Source organism: Equus przewalskii, chromosome 14 (assembly GCF_037783145.1).
Source record: "Equus przewalskii isolate Varuska chromosome 14, EquPr2, whole genome shotgun sequence".
Taxonomy (NCBI): Eukaryota; Metazoa; Chordata; class Mammalia; order Perissodactyla; family Equidae; genus Equus; species Equus przewalskii.
In genome coordinates this window covers 78,609,952-78,637,129 of record NC_091844.1, presented here as the reverse complement: position 1 = coordinate 78,637,129, position 27,178 = coordinate 78,609,952, and the positions used below count along the sequence as shown (strand labels likewise).

Below are 27,178 nucleotides of genomic sequence, written 5' to 3'. Positions count from 1 at the left end.
TTTCACATTTTGGGGCTGGCCCGTTGGCATAGTGGTTGGGTTTGCATGCTCCGCTTCAGCGGCCTGGGGTTTGCTGATTTGGATCCCAGGCGAGGACCGAGCACTGCTCGTCAAGCCATGCTGTGGCAGCATCCTATATAAAGTAGAGTAAGACTGGCACAGATGTTAGCTCTGTGACAATCTTCCTCAAGCAAAAAGCAGAAGAATGGCAACAGATGTTAGCTCAGGGCCAATCTTCCCCACAAAAAATAAATAAATAAAATAAATGTTTCATATCTCCTTTTTTTTTACTTCCAAGAAATAAAGTATGCCAGATAATGTTGATTATCTGAACTCCTATCTGCCCTCAAATGGATTGTTAAAATAAAAGTCTGCACTATTTTTGTAATTAAAGAAAATACTATAAATTCCAGTCAAGATGAAGCTATGAATTCATCTTTCAAAATGCTCACTGTGCTCCAAAATACTGAGAATAATAGAAAAAAGAGTCAAAGACACTCAAGGTCAATAAAGTTCAATATTTTTGGGCTCAAAAGTCAGATGCTGGCAATGGCTGCCAGATGCTCCCTTCCAGAGAACCGTGAATCCAAAGGATCCCCTGTAAGAAGGAAACATTGGCCAGGCTTACTGCCTGGGGCTACGTATTTTTATAAAGCTGTAGGCCTAGGGAGGCAGAGAACAAAGACAGGGCCCAAAGGAATTGGGCCAAATCCCTCACTGGTTCCATGTGTGTATTTCTCACATCCTCAACATTATCAGTGGGAAGGAGTCCCACGTGAAAAGTTACTATAGGATGTGGTTTTGGACTGAAGCACCACGGGGTTAGATGGAGGCAAACCACAAAACTACAGAATCCTTAGATAGGGGCTGGGGAAATAAAAATTAAACCGAATGAAATGGCTTGAACGAAAATCCCAAAAGACGTTACCAAAAGCAATAATTGTAAGAAAAATCCACTTCAGGTGAAATTATTTCATTTAAAACTTCAAAATATTAAGTTGTCTTTCTGCATACTAAATATGAGATTTAAAATCCTTTACAAAAGAACAAGCTATCACATAAAAGAAAACAAAACAAATATGATCCTATTGAGTTAATTTTGGGTATGAGGTAAAGCTCTAAATTCTTCTGTTTGAATGAGGATATTCCTCAAGCCTATACTTACCTCGTACAAAAAGTAGCTGCTTCTTATTACTTATTTATCAATAAATATATAAACAAAACTCTTAGAAAAAAGCATAGGAGTGAATCTTCACAACCTTGAGTCAGGCACAGATATCTGAGATACAACACCAAAAGCATAAGCAATAAAAGAAAATATTAGTGAACTGGACTTCAGCAACATTAAAAACTTTTGAACTTCAAAAGCCACCATGAAGAAAGTAAAAAGTCAAGTCACACACTGAGAGAAAAACATTTTCAAATCAGACATCTGATAAAGGACTTGTATTCAGAGGTTAAAAAAAAAAAAACTCTTGGGGGCTGGCCCGGTGGCGCAGCGGTTAAGTTCGCACATTCCACTTCTCGGCGGCCCGGGGTTCGCTGGTTCGGATCCCGGGTGCGGACATGGCACTGCTTGGCAGCCATGCTGTGGTAGGCGTCCCACGTAGAAACTAGAGGAAGATGGGCACGGATGTTAGCTCAGAGCCAGGCTTCCTCAGCAAAAAGAGGAGGACTGGCAGTAGTTAGCTGAGGGCTAATCTTCCTCCAAAAAAACAAACAAACAAACAAACAAAAAACTCTTACAGCTCAATAAGAAGAAGACAAATAACACAGTTAAAAAATGAGTAAAGTATTTGTAGCCATTTCACCAAAGAAACTACAGAAATGACCAATAAGCACATGAAAAGATGCTTATTATTAGTTATTTGGAAATGCATACCAAAACAATAATGAGACACCACACACATCCATAAGAATGGCTTTAATCAAAAAGCCAGTCAATAACAAGTATTAGCAAGCAGGTGAAGAAAATGGAACCTTAAACCTTCCTGGTGGGAAAGTAAAATGGTGCAGCCACTTTGGAAAACAATTTGGCAGTTTCTTCAAACACACACACATACGCCATACAATGCAGCAGTTCCATTCCTTTGTACCTACACGAGAAATCAAAACATATTTCCATACAAAGACTTGTACACCAATGTTCATAGCAACGTTATTCATGATAGATAAAAAGTAGAAACAACCCAAATGTCCATCAACTGGTGAACAGAAAAAGAAAGGGTTATTCACGATATTGAAATACAATTGCCATTTTGCTCACTTTTATCTCAATATTTCTAAATGATCCTTTTATAAATTCGAAAAAGCTTTACGTTTAGCCCATGGCCAAGTTCTAAACATTAATTAGTCCAGTTGTATAAATCTGTAGCCCCTTAAAATGTTTATAACAAGATTTCCCACAGAGAAAATGATTTTTTAATGGGAACCTTGTATATAATCCATTTCCAACTCTAATTAGATTCATCTGGGGAAAACACCATCGGCTAAGTGATATAACTAATACTAGCTAAACAAAATGTTAATATACTCTAAGTGGTGGAATACTGTTATATCTAAAAACCATAATAAGTAACATTAATAAGAAACTGGAAAACTTTAATTTCGGTAGTTATTCACAAATTACGCATTTTGTTCTATTTATAAACAAGTATCTTGTTCACAGGGACAACAGCCAATATCGTCAAACTTGTAGGCTCCACTTGTACTAATGCAAATGCTACTGCACAGCAATTACATCTTTACTTTGCTTGGAAATATAAATAAAAATCATTATTTTCACAACTGAGTAATGAAAGTCTTGAGCATTAAGCAGATTACACATACAGTCAGCTCTCATTTATGAGTTATAATTTAACGTGGTTATTATATCTACTGTTAATGTGTAACACACGGCATCTCACAGCTAAGCACTATATTTTAGTCTAATAATAGTAGCTATAGCATTCTGAAATGTGCTTCGTGAATCAAGGCCGTAATGCGCTCGCTGAGGGTCTGGATTAGCACTTCATGAGATCTAGATCTATTACAACTTGCTGAAAGAGGACAAAGGAAGACAGGGAAGCTTTTAAGGAGCTTAAAAAAAAAAAGGGAGAAAAAAAGACAATCATTTTGGAAGAATTCCTTTTCCTCGCTAAGTGGAACATGTAAAGGACTGCTGGTGGCTTCCATTTACTAAAGAGACTCTAATGGAGCAATATACGCCCACTGTGGTAACACAGCATGTCCTACTCCACAGAAGCCACCAAGGGGCCAGGTCGACACTTCCTAACTCATTATAGAAACAGAAAATAGGAAACCCGAAAGTCACAGAAGGCTTTTCATGGATTTTTATAAAGAAGGATGGGGATTCGGAATAAGCTTATGGAGCTGAACTCAGCAGACACACTCTGTAATTTTATACTGAACAAAGAAATGATATACCCTTACACTGGCCAACACGTAACAGGACCTCAATAGCCACTACAGCACACACATATGATTTAAACGGAAATGCCTTGTATTTTTAGGCTAAAATTTACTTTCTAATTCATTTTTACCACAGACTAATCTTTATGCAGTGAGAGTTTCCCACTGAGATTTATCAAACATTTACAAGGCATTCACTATGTGACAAGCCCTCTATTGAGGGAGTACAAAGATAAACGACATACTTCCAGTTACCACACATTGCCACACCACACCACACGAGTGCTGACACAATGATGTGACAACACTCGGGAGACAGAGGAGGAGGAGCAATGAGGACTCAAGGAAAACCTGGCAAAGAAAATGATACTAGATAGGATCAAGGGGTAAGAAAGATAACCCGGGCACAAGACAAGAAGGGCAGCATAGGCAGAAAGAAAACTCTAACTAAATAACACCAGAGGGGTGAAAGAGCCTACTCAGAGACCGGTGCTAAGTTCAGCGTGACTGGAACACAGCACATGTTTGGAAGGCATGAAAAGAAATGAGGCTGGAGAGACAGACAGAGTGAGAGATGCAGCTGGATAAGTTGGGAAGGATCAGAGGCTCAAAATATACAAAACTTGAATAAAGAAGATCTCATGAAAAGCAGGTCTTTATTTAACTGGACCTTGAAAGATGGTAAAATTTGCCAACTCTTCCTAAGACTATACAGAACATTTAGTAACCACTGGCCAGTATAAGAATTCTGAATCCCATGGAGAAAACACCACCGAATTTAACTTGCTTTCACATCCAGTGAGGGAAAATCAAATAACAACTTATCAGCACAACTACAAGTCAAAACCAGCCAAAGGACAAAACGTATCCACGCCACTCCAGGCCCCTGGGAAATGCTGTGGATTCCACGCAGAGGGAGTGCAACAAGAAGGCCCACTGTCTGCGGTGCTGATGGCAGAACACAATCCTCCATGAGTATCTGATCTCCCAGAACTGTTACGCCCAATCTGGAAGCCAGTAGCGTCATGTGGCTATTAAAATTTTAACTTAATTAAAATTAAACAAAACTTAAAATTTCACTCCTTAGTTGTACTACCCAGATTTCAAGTACTCAATGGCTAGATGTGATTAGTGGCTACCATACTGGTCAGTGGAGCTAGAGAACACTTCCCTCACCAGAAAATCCTATTGGTCAGTGCTGTCCTGGAGTCACCATTGCAGGAGGGATGGAGAAAACTCCTTAAGGGCGAAAAGTCACATTACAAACTTCTTTGAGACTCTCAGATCACTTAGCACTGAACTGGGAATACATGCGTATACTCAATATGCTTGTCAAATTGAATTTTTATGTAAAAGAAAGAGTTATGGAAATGGAGCAGTTGTACATACTCCACTATAGGCAAAAGCTAAATAATCTTTGCTCTAGTTTCATCAAGAGATTCCACAACAAATGCCTTGTATCAGAGCTGTAAAAGTAACTATATAGTGCGCAACTACAGATGAGTTTGGTAAGATGGATACAGCCAATTTAAAAGCAAAAAAACAAAAAAAAAAGATTAGGTGTAGCTCGTTTATCACAACAGACGTCTTCCAAAATAGTTACTAGAAAAATGAATGACATCTTACACTTTGAAAGTGAAGCTTATTATTTAAAGGAATCCTGTGGAAATCAATCTATAAAGAGGATTATCCTCTCTTAATGTATCTAGTTAGAATATCAGAAATAGCTACTTTCTTCGACCTAAAAAAATATCAATTCTATCTTGCTAGAAATAGTCGTGAAAAGTTACATTCCATGTAGTAAAAACACTGACCAACAGAAGAAAGGTGTCAGTGGGTATATACTTTCTCGTTTCTCTTCCAGGAGGAATCATAGTACCTCAAAACAGAGGATCTCTCCTGAGGTATTTCCATCTTCATTAGTAATCAGAAAGATGCAAATCAAAATCACAATTAGTTATCATTAAACACTTAAGAGAACAGGTAAAATTTAGAAAACTATCACTGCCAAGGTGCTGGCCTGGAGTAAATGGCAATCCCAAACACTGCTGTTGAGAGAGCAATTGGTTAAACCTCTTGGGAAGATCATTTGAGCCTATCAACAGAGGTTGAAGGTACACATAACTGATAACGTACACTTCCAGAGCTAGGTGGGTAGACACCCGAAAGAAAAGTTTGCACATGTGCGCCAGAGACATCTGCAAAATGATGACATTGCATTGTTTTTAGTAGCCAAAATTGAAAACAAACCAATGTCAATCAATATTAGAATGGATAAATAGTAAGATATGTGTATCGCAATTAATTTCTAGACAGCAATAACAATGAATAAACTACAACACATATAATAGCATGGATGAATCTCACAAACATAATATTGAGTGTAACTATTTCTATAAATCACAAAAATAGGTAAAATTAAACTATCACATTGGGAGGGGCATGATAGGTTTTAAAATTATTTAAAACAAGAACAAACAACACAAGCATCTAGTTATTAGCATTAGTCAGGATCTCTGTAAGGAGAGAGAAGAGTTAGAAATTAAATTGGGAGAGAGTGTGGGCTGACTTGTGGAAGGCTGGTCACGTACAATTTTTTATCCATGTGGTGGTTTCATGGGTGATTTTTCTTTTGTGTATTTTCTATAGGAATGTTATATTTTACACACAAAAGAAACTTAGAAGAAAATGTCTCTACACACACACACACACACACACACACACACACAACCCCTCTCGTACTCAAGGTTAGGCGACTCCATTTCATTCCACTCACAACCACCTTTCAAACTCCTCCCTCCCTCTCCTCCTAACTTACCTCTTGTGGCGCTTTACTAGTCAATAGTGAAGCACTGACACCCTCCCCTTCTTCTGGATGGATTTGGAAATTCACTTTTTGATAAAGAATCTGAAAAAAAAGAACATATTATAAAGGAATTGTGTTCTTAAATTTGCCTCTCCTCACAATCTAGGCTTGAAATTTAAAAAGTACTCTTTTGAGGAAAAAATTGCTATGAATATTTCTTAGTAACAAGCTTACTTCAGGACTTCATGAACAGTTTCACAAGGACACAACAGTTTCAGAAGAGGGAATCAACTGTGAAAAACTTCATATACAACGTAATGAATGACTATGAGATGAAAATATGAATTTCAAAAGCTCTTCATACATTTAAGTGTTTGCAACAAGAGTAGATCTATCCTGTGAATTTTATGAAATTTAGCATTCCCTAACCAAAGCCCACTCCCCTGCCATTTCCAAAGGACACTAAAGGGATAATGCCACCAATGGTTTTAACTCATACGGTTTCAAATATATTTCACATGACCACTCTTTGTATGTTTTATTCTTGACAATGCTGACTTTCCCCATTATGTTCAATAATTTATGTTCTAATATTACTTTCTGTTTTTCTCACACCTGCTTTGTACCCTTTCCTCCTGTCATAAAGCCAACAACACTGTTTCATATCCTAATATCTTCAAGTCCCTTTTCACAGGAGTGACAAGCTATTTTCCTTCCATAAAATAAAATTCTCAGAAAATCTTAAAAAATGACCACAAATCTCAGACCCACACACCCAACAAAATATACTTCATACAATTCAGGATTTACTTTATTGGGAGCACTTACCTCTGTCTGCAGAGAGCTGCTAGCTGCCAAAAGAAGTTCGATGCTGCTAGGAGGGCAATGTGTCAAAGCAAAAGCCATGAGTTCTTGACGAATGGCCAAGTCGTGATACCCTTCTGATTGTCCTAACTGGCTACAAACATCCCAACTTTTTGAATAACCTGCAAAATTGGCAAGAAAAAACAAACTGAGTTTCACAAGAAGAAATATCTTCCACCTAAGATGAGAAATGCAGTGGCTTTCTGCTTAGGTCTTGTGTTACCAAAGCAGAATTGGTCATCAGTGATGCATATTACTATGTAAGTGAAATACACAAGTATCTAAAGTAGAAAAGAGAGATCAGGTGGGTTTATTATGCAGAAAGTTCAGCACTACTCCAGACAAGTTCATCTGATAAACTCTCTTAAATTTTAGATTACTTGACAATGAGTACAAATAATCTACTGAGCTTTGATTTCAGTAAAAAGCTAGATATCTGAATTCAGAAGACTGAGGGCATGGCCCAACCATGCTATTTAGCACTTGTGTGAGCTTGAGAAAGTTCCAAGTACCTCACTTCCTTTACTGCTCAAAGAGACAATAACAATAATGCCGTCCTTGTTGGGTTATGGGAGGATTAAACAACCTATATTTTAAAACAACCTGTACTTAAAAGCACTTTATAAACTGCAAAGTGCTAGAAAAAGAAATTATTATAGACAGCTATACAGAATCATTCACTTTATAGATGGAGAGACCCAAGGATAGTGCTAAAAATACAGGCAGCCCCCGACTCCCAGTGGAGAATCTTTTTCCTATACAAGGTTATACTCTGAATTCTTAAAATATACTTCTATTCATATTTGAAGAAGTTCTTGCTGGAAAGTAGGTCCTTTTTCCTAAGTACAAAGGCCTCAGCCCAGAATAATTTCTCTACATACATAAAGTTAAAATTAACTCAGGTACCATCCTTACAGGAATAAAATTATTACAAAGCTTTCTAAATAAATGATTTTAGATTAATACAACCATGATTTTCCAGAATACCATAATTATTCTGAATTTAATGCTGCAAAACCACTAGGTTAATACTACAGAACACAGCTCTTTTATGAACCTAATTTTCTAATGCTGAGGTTATGAAGCATTGAGTTTTTTCCGAGAGTTTCAAACATTTTCACTGATGTATTGACAAAGACTCTCTCCTTGACCAAAGTTTAGTCAGGCTCCTCTGAGCCCTCTTCACAAGTAGGCCCACTCCTCGGGCCAGGCCTTGGCGAGCCTGGACAGCCCAGGTTTAGCAAGATGCTGCTAAGTCAGTTTAGAGAGAATCTCCCACCTTTGATAACTGATCGCCCTTGATATGTGACCACCCTGGCCCGCCTTCAGCAAGAATCCTCCTTCACTCGATGCCTCATCACAGTCATTTTTCCTCCACTGACCCCTCACTCCACTCCTCAGCTGTAAATCCCCAGCCGTCTTTCCTGTACTCGGAGTTGAGCCTGATCTCCCCCCACTGCAGCAGTCCTGAATAAAGCCTTCCGTACTGTTTTTACCAAGTATCAGGATAATTTTTCTTTCACAGTGTACACAGGGAAAGCACATACATCATAAGTGCGCAGCTCCGTGAGTCACCATGAGGTGAAGCACTGCATTTTTAACCACTCGCCATGAAGGCACAGAAAGTGGGTAAAAAGCTGTGCTTGGGCTTTCATATGTTCAGGCACAGCTATAAAACGTGGATCATTTAGGACGGAGCCTAAGATAAGACGACATCACTTCCTACCCCACTGAGGAATGTGTGCTTTAATGGAGAAATTATTCATAATAAAATCTGCTTATCCTCCAGAGACCTGAATTAGAACTTCAATATGGACAATTTTAGGGTTGCGAACTATCTCCGAATTTCTCAATATTAGTTTGAAAAGTACTATGTTATCTTTAAAAATAAAATAAAGAATGTAAATATTGACTATATAGTCACAAATTATAGATACTTGAAAAATTTACATCTTCTTTTATATAACAAACACATAAAAAGGCACTAAAATACTTTACATCAAAACTGTTATTAAAATTATGAGCATGTTTTTAATAGCAAATGGAAAGCAATCAAAATCTCAGATAAAATATAACCTCTGAGCCCATTAAAGTATTTATTTTACTATATAACCACATGGCATACATGCTTATCAGTGCTCACGTAATGTTTCTCAAGCCTCACAAACACAATGTGACTGGTTTACCAATCAGGCCAACTGATTTCCAGACCTTTTCCACTATTCATCATGTAAAGAGGACATGAGCAAAGTACTAAGTAGTTTGTCTGCTTCACCTGTGGCCATCAGCTCCTGGCAATGCACATTGGCTGCCTTGTAGTCATGGAAACGAAGTGCTTGCTCTACTAGAAGGATAAGAACCTGTCCACGCCTTTCTTCTGGGTCTTCATCTGTAAACACACGCAAACAACTTAATAATTTTGACAGCACCAATTGATAAAAGAGCTCATTAACACTGTCTTTCAAATTAATTGAAAAATTCAAAAACAGAGATTAGACTGATTTTAAAAGATTATAGGACAAAAGGTCACAGCAACTTTGACCTTCCAATCTACTTATTAAATCATGGAATTAGCTCTCAGTCTCCTAAGTGATCAATGATTAATATCAGCCCCAGATGAACCACTCCAACCTAAGTGGGTAAAGGAAGTTTTCCACCTAAGAGGGACTCTTTAGACTAGTTTTTTGTTTTGTTTTGTTTTTGAGGAAGATTAGCTCTGAGCTAACATCTGCTGCCAATCCTCTTCTTTTTGCTGAGGAAGACTGGCTCTGAGACTAACATCTGTGCTCATCTTCCTCTATTTTATGTGGGACGCCTGCCACAGCACGGCTTGACAAACCATGTGTAGGTCTGCACCCAGGATCTGAACAGGCGAACCCTGGGCCGCCGGAGTGGAATGTGCGCACTGAACTGCTGCTACACCGGGCCGGCTCCACAACAAGGACTCTTTAAACTTTTTTGCTATTTCTTTTGTTATATTTTGCATTAGAATGTTCTAATTATAATTAATACATGACAAATATAAGGGGAAAAAAAACCTTAAATACAACGTAAAATGTATGTAAATTTTATAGTTTCATTGTGATAAAGTTAATTCATGTATCAGGACCCACAAAATGGAGGCCACCCCAGTGGCCCAGCCCAAGTCAGAAATCTAAACCTAACTTAGCCTGCACTTACAGGAAACATGTGTCAAGGAAACCTAGCATACACCAATCACAATCCTCCAACTCAGCTTCAGCTAGCTTACCTGACCCTCGAAAATAGGACTTGCTCACTTCATAAGGAAATCCCTGATCTCCGGGCCAATCACGCTCTGTTTCCCGGCTGTCTCTCCTAATGCTCTATAAAACTCGCTCTCGTCCAAAATCCCTTGGGAACAATGCTCCACTGCTTGTGAGGCTCTGCACTCCCACAATCCATGGATTGGCTTCCCTTGAATAAATGACCTCAAACTCATTACTAAATGGTCTTCATTTTGTCATTTGACAACTGACAGTACTACTCTTTCATTTACCACAGTGACCATCTAGACTCTAAGACATATACCAAATTTCAGCTTATGTTAACAAAAATATCTTAAATTACCTTCCCGAGAATATTCTTAGACGTCAGCTTAGATGTCACTTCCTTCTTTGGCATCTCCACACTTTTTTCACATAAAATACATGGTTTAGGTGCCCCTCCTCTCTTTCTCCGGATACCAATTTATTGGGGTTATCTTTTTAATCAGCCACATCCTCTATCAGAATTTAAGCTCTTGGAGGACAGGCATTGCTTTCTTGTTGAATTCTCAGTACCCAGGACCAAGTCTTACACATAAGAGGGGCTCAAAAAAATGTATCCATGATGAAATGGGCATAGATTCAATTCAGAAAGTAATTTTCAATTATAGGACAAATAATTCAAAGCTATAATACAAATACAATTTTTATATTTAGGCTAAAAAGTAAAAAGTCTTTTACATTTTAATGAAGTAATGAAACGTTAAAACTACTTTCAATATTCCCAGGGAAAAAGAGGAAATATGTACATCTCTGCATTCTTAAGCTATAATATGGTTTGGAAGAAAAAGTAAACATATCACAAAAAGGGCGGAATGAAACTTTTAAAATATGTCCCCATCAATCTTCTTTCCGTGCTTCAAAGGTTTGAATAAAATCCAAGAGAAAAACTGGCCCAAGCTAGTCTAAAAAGATTCTTAAATCAAGAGATGTTATGGCGCTAAGATTCATATTATTATTATTAGAACAACACATTTCATGTTTTAGTAGTACTAACACATAACACTGGAAATAGAACAATATGTAAATGTTCTTCAGTACTAAATGCACATATCACAATTAATATAAAACCTATTTCCTAGATAATATTCTTGACATGTTTGCATTTATTCAGAATATCGACATGAAAAACGAAAGGGCCAGGTGTGATTTTTTCATGTGACAACTTGGCGAGGTTGTGACGGTATGTTGCAGATGTCATTAAAGCCGCTAATCAGCCGATTCTAAGTAAGAGCCCATTGATGACCACGCCCAACGTCAAAAAAGGTGGAAACACGATAAGAGCAAAGGATTCAAAGTAAGAAACTTCTGAACTGAGACATCTTCAATAAACTATTTCTTTATTCCTGTTTCCTCTCATTCAAAAGGAGACTCACATCTCTGGTGTAAGGGATGCAGTAGGAAGTAACTTAGATATGAATAAAAGCATAAAATGAGAGTTACTGTTGTTAACATAAACTTTCATATGAAGATGGGTCAAATACTCATCTTAAAGTCCAAAGTTCAAATATTTAACTGCTTTTAATTCTACAAAGTTCCAATCTAAGCAGTTGGTTAAAAAGAAAAACGCAAGTGAAAAAAAAAAAACACTCTAAAAAGAATGATGTCTAGAAAAATATTACAAACAAAACAAAACAAAACAAAACTCTTAGGAAGAAGTGCCAGGAGTACGAACAGACTAGAAAGCTATTAAAGAAAATGATTCATATGTTTAGTTTCAAGAGACTAAAGTCAAAGGCTTGTGGCATGACAAGCCTTTGAGTACATGAAATATAATTTAAACTATATCCACAAATTCTTTGAAACTCCCTTCTAAAGGTGAAGCTTCATGCCTCTCCCCTTCAGTGGGCATTGGTTAGTCATTTACTTCTAACAAAGAGATTAAGGTGGAAACGATGCTGTGCTACTTCCAAGACTAGGTCATAAAAGGCATTACAGAGTCCTCCTTGCTCTCTTGCGGATCAATGGCACTAGGAGAAACTCTAGGAGTTGCCATGTCGAAAGGACACTCAAGAAGCCTTATGGAGAGGTCCATGTGGCAAGGAACTGAGGGCTCTTACCATCAGCCAGGGAGGAACTGAGGTATTTTCCAACAGCCATGTGAGTAAGCCAGCTCAAAAGCAGATCACCTAGGCCCAGTGAAGCCTTCAGGTATAATGTATAAATATTTCCCTTGATGTTGATAGGGGTTATGCGACTGCTCATTGAATAACACACAATAGAAATGAAACTGCCCAAATTCCAAGGCATTTCCAAATTTCAAATTCCATGAAGTTTTTGCTAGTTTCTCTTGGGACACTGAGTCTGGGAGCCTTCAGCCACCGTGTAAGAAGTCTGAGGCCACCATAAGAAAGACCACAAGGAGAAACCACACAGAGAAGAGATAGAGCCCTAGCTATTCCATCCCCCAGCTATTGGAGTCTTCTCAGCCCAGATGCCAGACATGTGAATAAAGCAGCCTTTGAGTAGAGCCCGTTCCTAGCCACTATCTGACTGCAATTTCATAAAAGACCCTGAACTACCTCACTAGGCCCAGTGAACCTCCAGAACTGGGACACACAAAAATAAATGACTGTTGTTGTTTTAAGCCACTAAGTTTTTGGGTGGTTTCTAAAGCAGCAAGAGATAACCAAAACAGCCTACAAGTTTTAGATACATGTCACCTGCCTTGTGATCCCTTTCTTAATATCTGACCCCCGCCCCGGCAAAATATTAGCACTGTCTTTCTTCAAGTTCTATAACACCTGTTTACAGAAGCCAGGTACTGCCATCATATCCTCTGTTGCAGCATAATTATTTGCTTCCTCAGTGCTTTAAGATTCTAAATCCCCAGACGGCAGCAGCTGTGTGCAACAGAACTTGGCATCCAAAGTAGCTAACACAGTGATATTACTTCACCTCTCTAGCCTTCTATTTCCTCATCCGTAAAACGTGGCTAACAAGAGGTGGTTGTGCATAGTCAAAGAGTTAATACGTAAAAAGAGTACAGAAGGGTGCTGGCACATGGGAGTCACTGATACATGTTAGCTGTTTTTATTGTGCATGCAGGTGGCCCACAATAAAAATATGCTGAATGAAACGTAGATACTAGTCTTATCTTTTGATGATACTGCGCTGAAGTTGTAATACAGATTCCACTTGGAAGTTTCTGAAATAGAAGTGGCCAAGTTGGGATGGTTCCAAATATTAGAACTAAAATAGCTGCAATAAAGGAAAAGAGGTCTAAACACTACATGTTCTACATAAATGCGCTCTGTATGACTGAAAAAGAAATGTTCACCCCATTAAAAATTAATATTGTTTGCCAGGATCACTGATATTCCTATTTCTATGTCAACACGTCACAAGGACAAAAATGGCAATCAATCCTAGTAGGTGCATGGAAAATGCAGATGGCATCCCTGACTGCTTCATTAGTTTCTCTGGACTAGATCCTCATGAAATTCTTCCCTGATGGTCAGAGTGCTTCAAAGTTTACAAAGTGCTTTTATATGCATTAACTCATTTGGGTCTCTGATAACTTGGTAGGTGAAACAAGGGAGTATCATTCCTAGTCTCCAGATTCAGAAACTGGAGCTCAAGTCATTGAGCAAATGGATAGAACTGAACCCATACATACACAGAAGACTGAACCAGTCTCCTGACCCCACACCCAGTTTCTCCCCAGTCATCCAAGATGCCTCACGATGCATGAACGACCCCAATCACAGGGTCAGCACTTTTCCAAGGCCGATGCAAGTTCAAAGGTAACAATGCTAATGCTATGCTTTCAGACTAGAAAAGGACAACTAATACACTAAAATTTACTAAAACTATACACTGTAAGAACAAAAGTCAGATAATTAAGATTTTAAAACATCAATAAATGTGTCCACTAAGTATACTAAATATATACATATTTTTAAAGCTCAAACAACACAAATCCCCTTTACTTTTGAGCCCATAATATGTGGCTTAGACAAGCACAACTTCAAACCACTGCTTATGAAGTAAAATGGCCAACAACTGTTCTTGTGGAGATCAGCATAAGTCAAAAATACTAAAGAAAAGTATTAAAAGACTCCGGTAGGGGCCCGCCCGGTGGCCGAGTGGTTAAGTTGGCGTGCCCCGCTTCGGCAGCCCAGGGTTTCGCCAGTTCGGATCCTGGGCACAGACCTAGCACTGCTCATCAAGCCATGCTGAGGCAGCATCCCACATGCCACAACTAGAAAGAGCCACAACTAGAAAATATATACAACTACGTACTAGGGGGCTTTGGGGAGAAGAAGGAAAAATTTAAAAATCTTTAAAAAAAACTGTGAGAAAAAAAAAGACTCTGGTGAGTAGAGCAGTGTGGTTAAAGAAACATGAAATGTAGAGGCCGAAAGACCTTCCCTGAAAGCCACAGTCTGCTGTTTAACCCTGCTGCACAAGATACTTAACTTCTCCTATCCTCAATTTCCCTCGTAAAGTGGGAAGAATACATCATCATCACTATTTAATAGAAGATGAAATGAGATAATATGCGTGAAAATCCCACCAAATAGTAAATGCACAAATTTTTCTAAAAAATTGTTCAGGTTCAAAAGTATTACATCAAATTTGGACATTGAAGGTGGACTGGCAGGGCTGGCTTGTTCTATATTTAAGCTTTCTGGTTATAAGAGCCCAAAAGCAGCTCTTCTAATACCTGTAAGCACATATTCTGAGGTTCACCTAGAATAATTGAGATTAACACAGAAACCTTACTCCGCAGCTTAGCATTCAAAACTCACCTGCTACTCTCAGCAACTCAGCAAGGCCCAGAAGCTTGGCGGATTGTTTGTAGCATGTGGGGGACTGGCAAATACACTCCTTGATGAGGCCGATCCGATCAGAGCACAATCGCACTACAAAAGAAAGACATACTAAAGACACGTAACCACAAAAGAGTGTCAGATCTTCCTAATTTAAGGCAACCAAACAAAATGAAAACTGTGTTAGTCCTCAGGTCAATAAGAATTAAGACAAAATCTTTTTAATTTTTAAAAAAATTTTTTAAAAAAAATTAAAATTATTGTTGCTACTGAAAAATGTATAACATGGATCTCTTCTTTGTCACCAAACTTCTGAAACAGCAAATGAACTGGCATTCCAAAGCTAGGAAAAAGTGTCACCTTTTCAAGTACCACGTCAGGACTTAGGAAAATTTTAAAGACGATAATATTTCTGCTTGAAAACTTCACAACCTTCTTGTTACACTAGTTCCCCTCAGCTCCCCAAAATCCGTTCCACGTTCCAAATATCCATTTTCTATCTCCACCACGTCACCCCAGTTTGGAGGGGAGGAGCCCCCAAAGTGCTTACTGTTCTAATTTATTAACCTTTCTCCAAAAACAACAGATCCAATCCTCTCACTTAAGCTAGATGTTAGGAAAATAAAACATGTCTGATCATACCAATTCATCCTATGAGGTAATTAAGAACACTTAAAATAAGGGGAGAAAAAAGCCCTTTATTTAAAGACCATATGAACATGCTAGAAAGAAATGGTATCTATTTAGGGTAGAGACATCAACACTTAAGAAGCAGGTACTACCCTGGAGGCTGGGCCCCAATAAATACAACAATAACTACTATAACGACAGCAGCGATATTAAATGAATATGACCTACGTCCCAGGCACTGTTGTAGGTGCTTTATGTAGATGAACCCTACAAAGCAAGTACTATGACCCTCAGGGGAAGAAACTAAAGTGCAGACAGGTTATGTCCTTTGGCCAAGGTCAGTGAAAAGTGAAAAAACCAGAATTCAACCCAGCTCGTTAAATGTTTTTCACAACTTCACTCCTTTATCCATTTCTAAATCCACGGCTATCTCCCATATATCCTGTGTTCTCCTAAAATTACTTCTAGTAGGTGGGAGGGGCCCAAGAGTTGGAGAGATAAAGGAGAGAGGTGGTGGTTTTTCTTCGGAATGGGCTCTTTTTCGCTAAGTTTTTATTATTACTTAATTTCAAACTTACAGAAAGGTTGCAAGAACGGTACAAGAAATTCCTCTATAATTTTTGCCAAGATCGACCAGTTGTTAATAAGTTGCTTCATTCACACATGCACATGTGCAATACTGTATGCGCACCTTCCTTCCCCCACATTCATACATATATGCAAATACATACACATACACACACATCTATTTTCTCTGAACCTTCTGACAATAAGCTGCAAATGTCATGTCTTTTTATTCCTAATACTTTAGTGTATATTGAACTACTTTAGGATGGCTATTTACATAACTGCCGGTATAGTAATCCTGTTGTGGCTTTTACTATAAAATACAGCCTTTATTATAAAATGTAAGGTAGATGTAGACTGGTTACTTACTTCACAATCATGACAACCCATATCTATCTCTGAGTACAGCTTCTGTAGACTGTAGTGTTCCCAGTATCTACTGCAATTATTCATATCACAAACACCTGCCTCACCGACATTAGGCTTGGCCGTGTGACTTCCACGGGCAATGAATGTGAGTGGAAGTGACATGTGCTACTTCTGAGCAAATGCTTAGGAGTCATCAGGAGGCTACACCACTGATCTTTGCCCTCTGCCGTGAGAATGCCATGTTTCACGGAGGGGTGGGGCAGGCATGACTGTGAGCAAGGAATAAACTTGTTACCATACGCCCCTGAGATTTTAGTTTACTACAGCACGGTCTAGCAAACGCTAACTGATGCAATGTACTTCAAATTTGTCCATAACTTTTTCAATCAGAAACTTAGGTTTTTCCCTTGACATCTGCTACTACTTTATGGGTTTTTCTCCTACTATGTGTTTTAAGAAAATGTGTAACATTACTTCAATATGTCATATTCAATAACTATGACAAAGGTACTTTCTAAACGTTTCTAATTTGATTTTCAAGACAACAGTTGTCACAGATATTACCGTCATTCTACATATGTAAAAACCTGGGGTTTTCATAGACGCTTTTATGGCCTTATTTGATGAGTCCTTGTATTCTTAGAGAAGCTCTAGTTTTAGAAACTCTAGTAAGCTGATTTCCTTACTACTACCACTCTCTTTCTACTGAAAAAATCAAAGTGGAAAACTGAAACCACACATAGCAATGGATCATCATTTTCTCTAAACTTCCATTTAACGGAACACTCAAGTTTGGCTCTTTGCTTCCGGCCCTAAGCAAGTCATAGTATTAATATTTCAGGTACCTTAAATAAATTTGTAGGGGTCTGGCCCAGTGGTGTAGCAGTTAAGTTCACCTGCTCCACTTCAGCAGCCTAGGGTTCATGGGTTTGGATCCCAGGCACGGACCTACACACTGCTCATCAAGCTATGCCATGGCGGCACCCCACATACAAAACAGAGGAAGACTGGCACAGGTGTTAGCTCAGTGACAATCTTCATTAAGCAAAACAAGGAATATTGGCAATAGATATTAGCTAAGGGCTAATCTTCCTCACCAAAAAATAATAATAAAAAATAAATTTGGAGAGGAGAATTATAAGAGAGTGCAATTGTCATGTTCAAATGATATTTAACCTATTTTTTTTTTCTTTAAAGATGGGCACCTGGGCTAACAACCGTTGCCAATCTTTTTTTTTTTTCTGCTTTATCTCCCCAAACCCCCCCTGTACATAGTTGTATATCCTAGTTGCAGGTCCTTCTAGTTGTGGGATGTGGGACACCGCCTCAACGTGGCCTGACGAGCGGTGCCATGTCCGCACCCAGGATCCGAACCTTGGGCCACCGCAGCGGAGAGCGCAAACTTAACCACTCGGCCACGGAGCGGGCCCCTTAACCTATTTTTTGAGCCTCTGGACAATCACTACATCAGTTCTCTTTTACTGCTTATCATGGGACACGCTAAATTCTATTTCAAAATGTGATTTCACAGTTAAATAAATTCAAGCCTTAGATGTTATTATCTTTCTATGAAGGGATGGGGTCTTTGACTCCTAAAATTCCTTTTCAAAACAGAATGAATGAACATGAAAAACATACGCATGTACGTATCTTCTAATAGTTGAGGATCTTTCATTTTCCAGTGGATCTCAAAAATTATTTCAAGTGTTAAAAAAAAAACTATAAAATACAGACACGCAGAGGTCTCAGACTTAAGAAGCATTTATTGACCAGCTACTCACCTGCCAAACACTGACCACAACCTTATAAGGCAGGGACAGTGCATGATGAGCAAATGAAAAATGAAAAATATCAATTTTAGTCACTCATGAATTGTATCAAAGGTGCACAACATATAGAGTTACTTGTGATGTTTGCTGAAGTACAAGTCTGAATTGTATAGGCAAAGAAGGTGATAATATGCAGAAGTCAGTCACTCAGCTGAGGAGCGAGAGCACAAGCCAGAGCTTCCTTCTCAAACAATCTTTACTTTCACACTTCTTCATCAGTAGTGTCATCTACCATTTACAAACACAGGTTCTCGAGCCAGACTACTAGACTTGAATTCTAGCCCCACCTCTAACTAGCTGTGTGACCCTAAGTAAGCTACTTAATCTCACTATGCCTTGATTTCATCATCTGGAAACAGGAAACAATACTAGTCACTACCTCACAGGGTACTTTTGAGAATTAATGAATACATATAAAGTGCATTTAGAACATAAAAATCACTCAATAAGTGTTAGTTATTATTATTATTATAACTACTGGCATATTCACAGAAATGCTTATGAAGTATGAGATCCTCTACCGCAAGGATTCTCAAAGTTTCAGGATATAACTTTGAGAACTGTCTAGGGAATATTTTATTACTATCTCCACCTGAGGAAGGCGAAGTTCAAATACATTAAGTTGCCACACAGCTCAAAGTGGCCAAATCAGAATTTGAATTCATACATGACACTGGGTGTGACTCTGTCTAGTTCTGTGTGTCAGTCCCTCAGAGTCAGGAAGTGTGCTTATTCCCTTCATCATTTCAGTTTCTGGAACAGAGTAAGAGCTTAAATTAACGTTCTTTGAATGGAAAAGGGGAGTGAAAAGAGGAGAATGAAGACAGGTGGGGGGAGGGAGGGATGAGAAGGAGGTAAGATCACTCTAACTCGACCATCATTTAGAAAGTACCTTCAAGTAAAATGACAAAAATGACAGCTGATACTCGTAGAGCTCCTACTATATCCCAGGTACTCTAAATACAGAGATTTAATCTGTATAACCAATTCCATAAGGTGCTTATGAATATTCCCATTTTGTAAATGAGAAAACTTAAACACAAAGAAAGATTAAGACACTTGTCCAGTTACCCAGCAATAAGCAGCAAAACTGGCTCCAGGCTGCACTAAGCACAACACTGCAGGTCTGGAGAACATCCTGTTATAGAAAGATACGGGGTCAACTGAAATATCCTACATCTGCTCATGAGAAAGTTATATAATTTACACAAACACCCAAGTGACATAGAAAAGCACACATATGTACACACACACACACACACACACACTTCATAGGAGACTCAGAGATAAGGAATCATTTGTACGCGATATTTCTGCTCCTAGCTTCTACTAACTCATTAATCATAATGCAGCTGCACCACCAGCCTTCACCTGATGAGAAACAGCAACTCCTGGAGAGCAGGCAAAGAAGGCTTCAAAACAAAGCAAGGGACAAAACAAACTATTAGACACTGACTACAGTAAAAACACTTGGGTCATAAATGTTTAAACCTCAAGTGACTTTGTCCAGTATTACTGATGAATACAGAAGCAGCTTAAGCCTAAATTGCATCTGTAAGATAAATACAACAAACAGTATACAAAGACAATACTCCCTGTCCACATCCAGAAGATTTTCTCACAGTCATTCTAACAGGAAACTCCAAACCAATCTATGAAGCCAGAAAGCTGTCAAGACATGAAAGTAAATGTCTATCTTAAAACACTCTTCACGCAGAAAATTTTTCAGAAACTACAGCAGGATACTAGGTTTGGTTGCAGATATTCAAACCCAGCAGCTGAAGTGCAAATACAGCCAGCAAAAATACCGCTAATTGGAAGCTGGCCCCATGGCCAAGTGGTTAAAGTTCCATGTGATCCATTTCAGTGGCCCGGGGTTCACAGGTTCAGATCCTGGGCATGGACCTACTCCACTCACCAGCCATGCTGTGGAGGCATCCCATGTACAAAATAGAGGAAGATTGCCACAGACGTTAGCTCAGGGCTAATCTTCCTTAAGCAAAAAAAGAAAAGAGGAAAGTTGGCAACGGATTTAGCTCAGAGTGAATCTTCCTCACCAAAAAATAAATATATAAATAAAAATACTGCTAATTGAGCACCACAGAAAATCAGAGCTCAATTTAATGTTTCAAAATTCAATAGCATGTGGTGGACTGCAAGAAAAATTAGCATATTATATTAACCTGCTTGGATTAAATAACCAGCTAAAACACACACACACAAAGTCAAAGCTATAACAACTTGGCCTAACAAGAGATATCAGAAGGACAAAAGTTTCCTAGTGCTCTGTACTCTCCTGTGCTTGAAAACTTCAGTTAAAAATGTAAGTGTTTGGTTAGTCTTAAAAGGATCTTTTCAGACACCATGTCTTCTCAGACAAGGGAAACAATAGAAAGAATAAAGAAATGGGACTTCATCGTACTAAAGAGCTTCTTCAAGGCAAGGGAAAACAGGATGGAAACAAAAACACAAACCACCAACTGGGAAAAAATATTTGCAAATCATATATCTGACAAAGGGTTAATCTCCATAATATATAAAGAACTCACACAACTCAACAACAAAAAATCAAACAACCTGATCAAAAAATGGGCAGGGGATATGAACAGACTTTTCTCAAAGAAGATATATGGATGGCCAATAGGCACATGAAAAGATGCTCAGCATCACTGATCATCAGGAAGATGCAACTCAAAACTACACTAAGATATCACCTTACACCCGTTAGAATGGCTAAAATAACCAAAACAAAAAATAACAAATATTGGAGAGGTTGTAAAGAAAAAGGAACCCTCGTACACTGCTGGTGGGAATGCAAACTGGTGCAGCCACTATGGAAAACAGTATGGATATTTCTCAAAAAATTAAAGAGAAATACCATATGACCCAGCCATCCCACTAGTGGGTATCTATCCAAAGAACTTGAAATCAGCAATTCAGAGAGACTCACATGCCCCTATGTTCACTGCAGCATTATTCACAATAGCCAAGATGTGGAAGCAACCTAAGTGCCCATCAACCGATGACTGGATAAAGAAGATATGTTTTATGTATAGAATGGAATACTACTCAGCCATAAAAAGGCTAAAATAGTCCCATTCACAACAACGTGGCTGGACCTTGAGGGTATTATGTTAAGTGAAATAAGCCAGATAGAGAAAGACAATCTCTGTATGACTCCACTCATATGTGGAAGTTAAACACGTGGACAAAGAGAATAGATTAGGGGTTACACCAGGGGAAAAGGGATGAGGAGTGGGCACAAAGGGTGAAGTGGTGCACCTACAATATGACTGACAAATAATAATGTACAACTGAAATCTCCAAGGCTGTAAACTATCATAATCTCAATAAAAAATAAAACAGAAAAAAAATATAAGTGTTTGGGGGGAGGCAGTTAATGACTTGACATTTGAAAATAAACTGAAAATGCTTCTTAGTAACTCTGATTAATCTTCACAATTTTAAGAAGCTTTGGGCTCAAAAATTACATGAATAGTACAAACAAATAGAATTTTCTAGTGATTTAACAATCACTTTAAATATACTTGTTTAAGATGCTGCAGGATATTTATAAACACACACGAATTATTTCCAAAATATTTATTCAAGGTAACAGTGACCTTTTCAAATATAATAAATTTGTCTGACAAGTACAACTTTAATTTTTAGTAAAACTGCAATGGAAACCCACACGAAAACACGAGAAAGCCTCTACTGGCTCACATTCCCCAAGATCCATCTGACTTAAAACACTACAAAGAACAAAGACACCAAGGAACCTGTAAAAGGTCACCATTGTCCGAAGGATCTGGGAGTTGAGACAATTGTGAGACAAGAGACAATTCTGGTGAAAATTTATCAAAAACCAGAGAGATGGAAGGAACTCAGCTATACCTTCCCTACACCCAATTCCAAATACGTCCAGAGTTAAGAATAAAGATAGAAGATTACACGGAAGCCAGCCAAGCACACTGCTAACAACCAGGCTACCGACTACAGTTAGGCACTGAGGTCCAGGGTTTGAAGCAACAGAAAATCTACCTCCCACTTGTGAGGTAAGGTTCAGGGCACCGGGAGATGCGCACTGTCCTCAAAGCACAAAGGAGATGATGACAAGTGACTGCATAACAGCATGCTTGTTTCGGGTGGTACTTATCTGACTTTTACATTTAGGCAGAAGAACTTGAGCAATTTAAAATATTTTAGTAATTTAAGCAAGAACTTCCTATTATTATTTCTTTAAAAAAACAGTAATTAATTCTTAATTTAAAAATATTCTGCAGTAAGCATAAAAAGAAACTATTATTATTTACAGCTACTTTTAAATCTATGCAACTGAAACAAAACACAGAAATAAACTGCATACCATACTGATGTAAATTTTAAACTCTCATCTATAATCCCCAAGTTTTTTGTTGTTATTTAATAGCCTCACTGCTGTTACTAATGCTATTTCTCTTAATGTCATAACTGTGAATTTAAAACTGCCAATTTATGATAAAATGTTGGCTTTATTTTTTCTTTTGGGTTTCCACTTAAGATTTCAGTTGAAAAATGGGGCAGAGGCCAGGATCTATGGCTAAGGGATTAAATAACCAAAGGTCCTCGTTAGTTTAAAAAACTAAAAAGAAATACTAGTAAATTAATGCAAAATAAGTTAATAAGAGTGTAATACTAAGCTGAAAACACACCTTGCAAAGGGAGGATCTTTACCCCAAATTCCTCAAGACATCCAAGGGCTTGGATAAGATCTAGCTCCTCTTGAATGGCTGTGGGTCTATCTGTTATCAGCTGTAAACAACACCTAGGAGAAATAAGATAAATTTTTAAAAAGAAGTAACCTATGTTCACTAAGCCACCATTCTACATTCAATAACATGAGATCCAACACATACTTATCAAAAACCTACTACATTCCAGGTATTCTGCCAGGCGCTTTCTGTTATCTTACTTAATCCTCACAGCAAGCCTGTGAGATAGGCAAATATCATCATCTGCTTTTTAAGGAAGCTAAAATTACAGCTCAGAGAGGTGAAGGGATCTGCGCAGGGTTACACAGATAGTACATAACGGTACCACAAAATGAAGCAAGCTCTGTCAACTCTGTGTTTAGTGCCCTTTTTATTGTTGACTCCAAAAGTAATTTCATATTAGAAAGAATTAAAAAACAGAATTCAGATAATTTCCTTTATTCTTCTAGGAAAAATAGTAATATCTTGATTCAGTCACAATTTTGTCCTCCAAAGGAAAACAGAGTAACCTAAGAAACTGCACAAGAGAGTTTTGTGATCAAAAAGAGAAAAAGCAGTTGGTGATGCAGTACTGAGACAAACACAGGAGACTGCGGTTTCCTAATCTAAGAATTTATGACACCTATGGAATGTTTTAATCAAATTTTTAAAAATCCAGAGAAAGGTATGTAATAAATACTGTAATTAACGAATAAACATTTTCTGAAAGGTGCACGTAAAGCAACATTAGGACATGAGACGAAAACGAGAGGTAGAGATCAGGCCAGGAGGGCTACTGAATGCTAAAATCATGGCTCACCAGATGAAAATATCCAGGCCACTGTAAGCACCTAAATGACTAAGTGATAGAGACAGGCCTAGCTTGCTCTTGCAGAAGTGTACGATTTAAATCAGATGAGCACTAACAAATACTGCTGATTCAAGTATAACCTCTATGCGTATCTACCAAAATTCTAACCGCACTTACCTTTGAAGCCAGGAATTCCGGTTCTAGGAACCCACACTACAGATAGGTTCACACATGCCCAGACATAATTATGGACATTCAATACCACATCGTTTTTAAAATAAAAGAAATACTAAATCAGGAACTAATGAAATCAATTCTATAGATGTCAAGCAGCAGAATATTCTACAACCATCAAAAAGGAATGAAACAAATCTATATGTACTCATGTGGAAAAACCCTCAACATAGACATAAATGAAAAAAACAAGATACAGAAAGGTATGTACAAGTAGTAAGCACTTATTTGTGATTTAAGAAAGAAGAGGGTAACACAATAAGATATTTTAGAAGAATACACAGGAAAGTGATAAAAAACATTGCTGAGGGATAAAGTTAGGGAAATTAAAATGAGGAGAGAGACACCATCAATAAATATCCTTTTTAGACTGTTTGAATATTTTATCTCGTGGTTGCATTGCTTCCTCAATCAAAAAATACTAGTTAGATAACAATTTAATGAATAAGAATGTATGGACTATTGTCTATAGTCAATATAACTGTGAACATTTAAATACATCTGGGTTCACAGGTTGCAATCAGTTTGGTGCCAGATTACACCCATTTGACATCTTTTTAAAATTAGGGTGTGTCCTTGTGGGAGAAAAAAGGGTGGAATGAAGGGGAAATACAGGAAGCATAGTTTTTAAAGTAATCTCTGAGAACATCTGCCAAAAAGATTTAGGTCAAACACAACTCCCAATTTCAAAGGCTATTCTATTTGATATTTTCATCATCTGAAATAGAAATACACCTCTCGGGAAAAAAGAAAAAAATTTACTATTTTAAACTACTTTGTCAAGTTCAATAACATGGTTTGAGGAAACATGATTCTCTCTGTGGTAAGATCTCACTGGGGAAAAAAAGTTACCTTGAAGTTTTGCTCAAGTTGAAACTACTAGTAGTCATTCGGGGGAAAAAATAAATCTAAAAAGCTACAATAATCATTACATCAAAACAAATTCCAAATGGGCCTAAAATTTTAATGCAAAAATAAAATCATCAAAGTAGTAAAAACATTATGAAAAAATATTTTAATGCTCTTGGGAATTAAAGGTCTTTCAAAAGATGACACAAAAGACAGAAAACATAAGAGAAAAGAATAACAACCAAACTTTAAAAAAATTCTGAATAACAACTTGAAAGATAAATCATATATAATAAAAACTTGGCAACACAATTAAAACATTTAAGACAGGCAAAGGGCAAATGTTCCATATTCAAAAAAACTCCTAAGAGTCAAGAGTAAAAAGATGAACACTAAATTTCCAGTATGACAGCCCAAGAGAGGAACTGAATTCACACTCCAGAAATTTCTACCTGGAAGAAACTTCTGAGCTTTATCATCTAATCAGGTCTCCTGTCCCTAAACAGAGCAGAAGACACATAAAAGATACAGACATCCCCTAATCGTGCTGAAAATTTCCAGAACTTGAATTTGCAGGCTATCACATGAATCGCTTCCAACAGAAGAGAGGTACAGTCTTGCACATAATCAGAAAGAACGACTGTGGGAAAGCATGCTGGAGAACATGGGTCACAAAGAAGTTGATGAATATTCATAGCATAATTAAGTTTTCTTTCTATTTTCAAGCCCTAAATAACTGTGCCCCATACGGTATAGTGAATCTGTACTTGCGACAGTATATTTTGTAAAGAAGAAGACCAACAGTGGAGTTTGAGTCTTCTGACTTGCCCCGTCTATGGAAGAATATAGGTACTCTACCTGGCCAGACCCATGCAGCTGTCGGTGAGGCTGGCAGAAGAATTGAAGTACTCTCTGCTGGCAGCCAAAACCAAGTCAATACTTTTTTGGTAACTGACCCTGTACTGGGTTCTCCCTTTATGGGCTACACTAGCCGGTGGATTCATTGAACACGCACTGCAGTGCATCATTTGCCCAGCCAGGTGGATATTTTCAAGGCGACTGGAACACAGAAGGCTTTCTGTAAATATCTGGGAAAAAGAAGAAACTGGCATTAGTGCTTAAAAAGGGAGGATTCGGTTCTCAGTAAAATGAAGGCTCTGATATCCAAATGAAATAAATTGAAAATACATCCATCCTAGAGATGGAGGTTGCATGACACTATGAATGTACTAAGTGACAATGAAGTACACTTTAAGATGGTTAATTTTATGTTATGTAAATTTCACCTCAATTAAAAAAAATCCATCTTTTAGGAAGAAGAAACAATTAACCGAACAAATCAATATTAAGCATAATATTTTAAAGTGTTACAATGAATACTTGAGTAAAATATCTCAAGTTCATACTCATTAAAAGCAAGATCCATTAGACATACTGTCCCACACTCGACAGGGCCCACTCTACTTAAACTATAACCATTTCAATTTTTTAAAAGAAAATCTTTGAATATGATACATATGATTCATGACTGCTTAAAGTATATGAATTCAGTCTTATAAACTAAATAGCCAAGCTACAAATGTTATACTTATATCTAGTCATTAAAAGTACCACATATCATATAACATTGAGGTTTTTTCCAATCTGCAAATTAAAAACTATTTAAATAAAACAAGAGCCACTGATGGAAGGTATTTGTGCAAATATCACTGTATTCCACTAGGCAACTAATAGCATAATTAACATAAAATTTATAATTGAGATTATTTACTTACTCCAGAAAAGTCTTACACAAAGAGATCCTTTTAAACCTGCACTAATAACGTCAATATATAACTAATACAAGAACTTCCCCAAGAATGCTCTTCCCTATCATGCCACTGTTGGATGAGGATAGCACAGAAATAGAAGCAAGAGACGAAAAAAGATTTCAGAGGCCAGCCCGGTGGCATAGTGGTTAAGTTTGCACACTCTGCTTTGGCAGCCTGAGGTTCGTTGGTTCAGATTGCAGGCATG

At 37.8% G+C, this 27,178-nt stretch overlaps 1 protein-coding gene across 1 annotated transcript in view; it reads right to left on the bottom strand.

The window, feature by feature from the left end:
* Positions 1 to 27,178, bottom strand: part of NBAS (NBAS subunit of NRZ tethering complex) — a 331,777-nt gene that overhangs the window by 141,138 nt on the left and 163,461 nt on the right. The window contains exons 30-35 of the mRNA XM_070574395.1: positions 26,021 to 26,250; positions 23,230 to 23,342; positions 15,120 to 15,233; positions 9,357 to 9,470; positions 7,046 to 7,203; positions 6,230 to 6,319 (exon numbers count right to left, since the gene is read on the bottom strand). Of these exons, the coding sequence (XP_070430496.1) occupies positions 6,230 to 6,319; positions 7,046 to 7,203; positions 9,357 to 9,470; positions 15,120 to 15,233; positions 23,230 to 23,342; positions 26,021 to 26,250 (819 nt within the window). The remainder of the gene's footprint in view (positions 1 to 6,229; positions 6,320 to 7,045; positions 7,204 to 9,356; positions 9,471 to 15,119; positions 15,234 to 23,229; positions 23,343 to 26,020; positions 26,251 to 27,178) is intronic.